Source organism: Triticum dicoccoides, chromosome 4B (assembly GCF_002162155.2).
Source record: "Triticum dicoccoides isolate Atlit2015 ecotype Zavitan chromosome 4B, WEW_v2.0, whole genome shotgun sequence".
Classification (NCBI taxonomy): Eukaryota; Viridiplantae; Streptophyta; class Magnoliopsida; order Poales; family Poaceae; genus Triticum; species Triticum dicoccoides.
The window spans coordinates 88,860,039-88,867,248 of NC_041387.1; the positions used below are offsets into that span (position 1 = coordinate 88,860,039).

Here is a 7,210-nt window from a genome sequence, read left to right on the forward strand (position 1 = left end):
CTAAAGAAGCCCCTAAATAATCAACTTGAGCCTAAAAAACCTAGGTAATCTACTTTGGCACATGAAATAACATATCTCATTTTCATATTAATCTCATGGTTAACATTTCTATTTTTCATTTAGTGATAAATTAAGCGGTTAGTGTCAATTGTTTGATAAATAATGTACTATATTTTTATCTTCATTTGTTTGGAGCTTCTGTTCATTCTTTTTTTGTATCTTTAGTTATGCTATTTCTTAGTCATCTGAGAATTTCTTAGTTCTTGGTCGACACTTAGCACCGTCAATCCGATGTGGAGATATGTACAAGATTTCATATTTAAACAATAGATACTTCTACACTAGATGAACAAATCATTATAACACGGTGATTGTTTCTCGATAAACGAATATATTTGTAAAATTGATTGATGATTTGTTAAGTTTTGGTTGACTCAGCCAATAGTACTTTTGGTACTTAATGAACAACTATTACATTGGAATGTTCTTTTTACATTCACATGAAATATTTGTGAAATTATCAAATAATTAGGTAATTCCATTGGACTAAGACAATACTCCCTCTGTCTCAAAATGTATTCCTATTCCCTCAACACACTGAACAACTTTCTTAGATTTGTATGAATGAATTTGTAAAAGTGAGAATTAGTTAATTATCTAGTTGACTGAGACACATATATTCCCTCGTACCTTTTCACTTTAATTGCTACTTGGCACATAAATCTTAATATTATTAATACAATGTACTTTTATCAAGCATAATTACTCTTTTTATGTGGCTAAGGAAAATAATTGTACCAATATCACATTGTCATTATTATTCTAAGATCACTAACAATAATTGTAGCAATATATTGGTGTGCTTTTTACCAAACATTGAGCTAGGCTTTCATTGACAGTAATCAAATGCTACTCTTTATTACCCGCCCATTTGTATGAGGCTACCTGCAGTGGGAGTATCATAGCTAGTATCATGCATGCCAAATGGCAATTTTGATGAGGTGGCATCAAATTAAATGAAGAAAGAGAGGGTTGGTGATGGATGAGGTCACAAGGGGTATACAAGGAGATATCCCATGGTGTATGCTCTTTGCGGATGATGTGGTGCTAGTTGACGATAGTCGGACGGGGGTAAATAGGAAGTTAGAGTTATGGAGACAAACCTTGGAATCGAAAGGGTTTAGGCTTAGTAGAACTAAAACCGAGTACATGATGTGCGGTTTCAGTACTACTAGCTGTGAGGAGGAGGAGGTTAGCCTTGATGGCCAGGTGGTACCTCGGAAGGACACCTTTCGGTATTTGGGGTCAATGTTGCAGGAGGATGGGGGTATTGATGAAGATGTGAACCATCGAATCAAAGCCGAATGGATGAAGTGGCGCCAAGCTTCTGGCATTCTCTGTGACAAGAGAGTGCCACAAAAGCTAAAAGGCAAGTTCTACAGGACGGCGGTTCGACCCGCAATGTTGTATGGCGCGGAGTGTTGGCCGACTAAAAGGCGACATGTTCAACAGTTAGGTGTGGCGGAGATGCGTATGTTGAGATGGATGTGTGGCCACACGAGGAAGGATCGAGTCCGGAATGATGATATACAAGATAGAGTTGGGGTAGCACCAATTGAGGAGAAGCTTGTCCAACATCGTTTGAGATGGTTTGGGCATATTCAGCGCAGGCCTCCAGAAGCTCCAGTGCATAGCGGACGGCTAAAGCGTGCGGAGAATGTCAAGAGAGGGCGGGGTCGACCGATTTTGACATGGGAGGAGTCCGTTAAGAGAGACCTGAAGGATTGGAGTATCGACAAAGAGCTAGCTATGGACAGGGGTGCGTGGAAGCTTGCTATCCATGTGCTAGAGCCATGAGTTGGTTGCGAGATCTTATGGGTTTCACCTCTAGCCTACCCCAACTTGTTTGGGACTAAAGGCTTTGTTGTTGTTGTTGTTGTAAAGAGAGGGTTGGTATGATATTATTATGATACTGTATTATACTCCCTCCGTCCGGAAATACTTGTCATCAAAATGGATAAAAGGGGATGTATCTAGACGTATTTTAGTTCTAGATACATTTCTTTCTATCCATTTTGATGACAAGTATTTTTGGACGGAGGGAGTAATAAATTTTATGCTACTATGAGTCATGCATGACAATAAATAAAATCATCTAAGATACTAATCTATGATACTGCATGATATATGATGCTCCCCAGTCCCCACTGCCAGGAAAGTTCATTTTTTTATTGGTTGAATGTGTCAACATGTGTCTTCCGTTACTTTGAGTGGTTTTGTCTAGATAAATTATTTGCCTCATTAACTACCATCCTCCTACTGTCCCATCCACCTACATACAGTAGAACTGTTCAAATTGGCCACATCACTCACCATATTGCACCACCGTTAATCTGCAGATTCCAATGCACAAATTAACACTCAAGATAGATCTGCCTGTTGCTCGTCTCCCCAATCGCTGTTCTTCCATACTCCCTCCTTTCTGGTTTATTGGGCCTATCTCATTTTTTTAGTTTTTCCATTTCGTTAGTCCCGTTTTCGTTCCTCTTCATCACCTTTTTAGATTCTGAGGCGATTAGAAGAAAACTAACTAGTGCATGTAGCCGTTTCTGCTCATTTAGTGGCCATGCATGCATGCGCTGGAGTTAATGCCAGATTAAAGCACCTTTTTTCCGGGGAAAAAGTGCTAATTGGACATTTTTGCAGCCTATGTAATTTGTTCCACCACTCACTATCTACTTTGGTTGAGGATTTTTTTGAGTTGAGCCCTTTAAACCAGAAGGGAGGGAGTATATGCCTCTATCTTCATCCTCCTCCCCAGGGAAAACTGCGCAGAAGCAGCCCAATCTCCTCTGCTCGTCAGCTGCTAGGAGATAGCACTGGAGCTTCCCGCCTCCCCCATCTCACCTTCGAGCTCCCATGGCGCTGCAGCCCCATCCTCTCCTCTGACCTAGGCAGTACAGTTGCCAGGTAGCTGCCTACCCCTAAGCCTCCTAAGAGCTGGTGCTGGGTAAACGCTAACCTAGCACCTGGAGCCTTTTTAAGCCTTGCTACTGTCCACGGAGTATCTCTTGTTTTCTATGCATATTTTGATTTAAGTTTTTGATACATTATTAACATCACGATCAACCCATTCCTGCTGCCCATATATATGAGGTTACATTTTGTGTTTTTGTTGCAGGAAGCGGCTTTTTAGCATGATAAACAACCTCCCCACCATATATGAGGTTGTCACGGGAACTGCGAAGAAGCAGGTCAAAGAAAAACACCCCAAAAGCAGCAGCAAGATAAATAAATCTGGCACTAAGGTAATGAACCATTTTCGTTTTTGCAACAATGCTGACCTAAAACTAAGCTCATAACTTGTTGTCTTTTGGCGCAAACACACTTCCCCAGCCATCTCGCCAGCCAGAACCCAACTCAAGGGGTCCAAAGATGCCACCACCTCCGAAGGATGAGGACGACAGTGGAGGCGAGGAAGAAGAGGGAGAAGAACATGAAAAGGCATTATGTGGTGCGTGTAATGATAACTATGGACAGGATGAATTCTGGATCTGCTGTGATGCTTGTGAGACATGGTTCCACGGTAAGTGTGTGAAGATCACCCCTGCCAAAGCTGAGCACATCAAGCACTACAAATGCCCAAATTGCAGCAGCAGTAGCAAGAGGGCCAGAGCATGATATCAGATTCCTCCACGGCTCATGTCTGAAGATCCAAGGATTTGACTTACTGTAAAGACGCATGTGGGACGGAATGCCCAATGGATGTGCATTCAGTTGTTGCTTTGAGATTAGTACCAGCTTTAGGGGTCTTGCTGTGTTGTTATTTGGTGTATGTCGGTGATGTTCTAGATTTACTTGTAGTCGTAGCAACTAATTGTAACAGCTTGTATGTCTTGGAGCCTTGTCAGGGCCCTGTTCTGGACTCTCTGTGTCCTAGGTTCAGTGATGTATCACGTCATCATGTACCCTTGTTGTAATTTGTTGAAGAACCGCCTGTTATCTTAGCTTTTACAGCCTAGTTATATTTGGACATGTTATCTAGCATCTACCGATTGTTCCACTGTTTTAGAACTTGGTAAATAGTCGGGTGTTTGTCAACTTGAGAAATTAGGGTTGCGGGTGCAATGTTTAAGACGGTGGTGCTTGCCACAATTGTAGGGTGTATTTCCCTTCTGATGGTTTGCTATCCTCTCTTTGGTTGTGGCAAAAGCTCAAAAAAGTTTGCCTGCGAATACATGTCACTGATCATGGACTTATGTTTCAGGTATAGAAAGTGCCCACTCTCCATTCCACTCAGCAACTCGCCAACGCTTTTGAGGCAGCCTAATCTCCGTGTAATCTGGTGGGTTTGACTTGTGCAGTGCTCGGCTTTTGTGAGATGGAACACGCAAGCCCAGGTTGGCAAGGCAGGAGAGTGGACTGCATCCGATGCCATTGCTGCTGCCCCGCTAGTTTACACGCAGATCTGCATCAATCAAGGTCTCCTTTTTGTGCTGCTTTCTCTTTTCCTCTTTTCCCGGCCTGGTTTTCTGCTGGTGATGTCCCTGTCCTACTAGTTGCAACCTATCAACTTTATCTCCCACTCTTGCCAACCTTTCCTTTTTGACTTGTCCAAGTTTATCGCATTTCTTTTTTCTTTTGTGGTCTGTTTCAGCGCTTTCCAAGCGCTCCAAATCCTGGCGACAACAATGGGCTTGCTGTTGTGTGAGATCTTTTTTTTTTTGGCTGATTAGCGTGTTGGATGTTTGGATAGACATGACGATGATTCAAGTGGCACACAGGTCAGCTGCCACGCCAGCTTCTACTACTACAGCAGATAGCGCCTAGCTGGCAAGCAGGTTAGCTTTTACAGTACATCTAGACTGCAACTTTGTCCGCTCTGATGGTAAATAATTCACACATTTCTTGTGTCAGCTGCAGTAAGTAGGACTTGTGGCATTTTTTATGTGCCACTCTTGGAAACATCCATTCGTTCCTATCTTAGTCAGGCTATCTTCAATTCTTTGTGTTATATAAAACCACCACCATCATAAAAAATAACAAAGTTTTTAGTCCCGAACAAGGTAGGATAGACTAGAGCCGAAATCCATAAGATCTTGAAGCCAACTCATGGTGACATTTCGGTCCTCCAGATCTCTTTTTACGGACTCCTTCATGTTAAGTTTGATCTACCTCAACCTGTCTTTTGATATTATGAGCACACTTTAACTGTCCACTATGCAATGGAGTTTCAGAAGGCTTGCGATGTATATGCTCAAACCATCTTAAACTTCAATCAGTACTACCCTGACTCTACCATATATATATCATCATTCTGGGCCCAATCCTTTCTTGTGTGGCCAAACATTCATCTCAACATGCGCATCTCCGTTGTACGTAACTGTTGAACATGTCACCTTTAGTCGGCGCCATACACATAAATATTCAAATTCTTTGAAGGAGGAAATGCAACTTTTCCACGTGGCATCTTTAATTGGTATTCAGTACTGTCGTGTCAGCAATGCAAGCCTAAATACATGCCATTTTAGACATGAATAGTCTTTAAGCTGCAACGTTATGTTTTTTTAGGTATGTAATCGTAGAACTGGTATCATAAAACTACAACATATTTTCCTTGAAAATTCTAATGGTACTAGTATTTTCTAAGAGCAATCGGAATAATCTTTTTTACATAGTTGGAGCTAGAAATGTTCGACAACACATTTTCTAGTACGTCATCTATTTTGTCGTGGAGGTACTTAATTTTGAGGACGTATCCATGTTCTTTAGTTTAAGTGATAGTAATTTTATAGAGGAAACTAGTAGCGATATACTCTCCTAGCCAGGCATGGTTTACTTAATACCCCCTCCGTCCCAAAATTCTAGTTTTAAATTTGTCTAGAGATACGGATGTACCTAATACTAAAATGTGACTTGATACATCCATATCTAGACAAATGTAAGACAAGAATTTTTGAACGGAGGGAGTATGAATTAAGCAGGAACTTGAATTTTATCAAAATACACAATTACTCAGCCTTTACCGAAAAAGGCTTTCGCCCCGCTTTATATTATAAAGCCAACTGCACAACAAGCATCCAACAAGGTCCAACACACAAACATGCACACGCACACGGAGGTCCACAGGGACAAAAGTACAAGAAAGGGTCAATGCTGAGGGCACAGCACAACAAGCCCTAAACCAAAACACACACGCCACAATCCACGTAGCCGCCAAGTGGTCTAGTCAGGCTCAGGTGGAGGAGGCCGCAGCAGGGGAGCCACGCGGAGCGCCATCGAGCGGAGATCGGAGAGGAGGGCGGTGATGACGTCCCGGTACTGTGGGCGACTAAGTGGCCGCCAAAGCTACAGGTAACCACATAATTTGAAGATTGCGTCAGTCGCACGTCGGAAGGGCACCTTCTGAATAACAAGCTTATTTCGAATGTTCCAAAGCGTCTAGGCGAGAACCCCAACGCACATCCATCTAATATGGCGGTAGCGAGCAGGGCAGACGTTAAGCTCGACAAGCAGGTCAGGGAAGTTGGTATTACACCACTGGCCGCCAACCGTTTCGCGGAAGCAGGCCCAAAGGAACTGGGCAGAGTGGCACGAGAAAAAGATATGGTTAGCATCCTCAATCATGCCACAGATGGGGTACATGCCACAGATGGGGTACATCCCATCACCCGGGCCATTACGCTTGAGGACCTCAACCCCAGAGGGGAGGCGTCCACGAATCCATTGCCACAGGAAGATCCTGATCTTCAGCGGGAGACGGATGTCCCAGATCAGGCTAAATGGTTCCGGGGCCGCCGAGGGAGCAATGGCGCCGTACAGGGACTTCGTGGAGAAACGTCTAGAGGGCTCAAGGCGCCAGGACAGAACATCCCGGTCCTCCGCCACGTCCATCGGCATAAGTGCGATGTCTTGGAGGAGGGAGTCCCAGGCGGCCACCTCAAGGGGGCCAAAGGGGCGTCGGAAGGCGAGACGCCCTAAGTCAATAAGGGCCGTCTCAACAGAGACCCGAGGGTCAGCCGCAATGGCAAAAAGTTATGGGAAACGCACCGCCAGGGGGGCGTCCCCTAGCCAGCAGTCGAACCAAAACAAGGTCGAGGCTCCGGTGCCAACTGAGATGGATGTGCCGATGCGTAGTACGGGCAGAAGCTGGATCATGGACTGCCAGAACTGGGAACCACCCGTACGTTGGCAAAAGGCAAGAGGTTGG

At 43.9% G+C, this 7,210-nt stretch overlaps 1 protein-coding gene across 1 annotated transcript in view; it reads left to right on the forward strand.

The window, feature by feature from the left end:
* Positions 1-4,047, forward strand: part of LOC119295194 (PHD finger protein ALFIN-LIKE 8) — a 9,871-nt gene extending 5,824 nt beyond the window's left edge. Inside the window, exons 4-5 of the mRNA XM_037573549.1 lie at positions 3,182-3,308; positions 3,397-4,047. Of these exons, the coding sequence (XP_037429446.1) occupies positions 3,182-3,308; positions 3,397-3,681 (412 nt within the window). The 3' untranslated portion in view covers positions 3,682-4,047. The remainder of the gene's footprint in view (positions 1-3,181; positions 3,309-3,396) is intronic.
* The last annotated feature ends 3,163 nt before the right edge of the window (positions 4,048-7,210 follow it).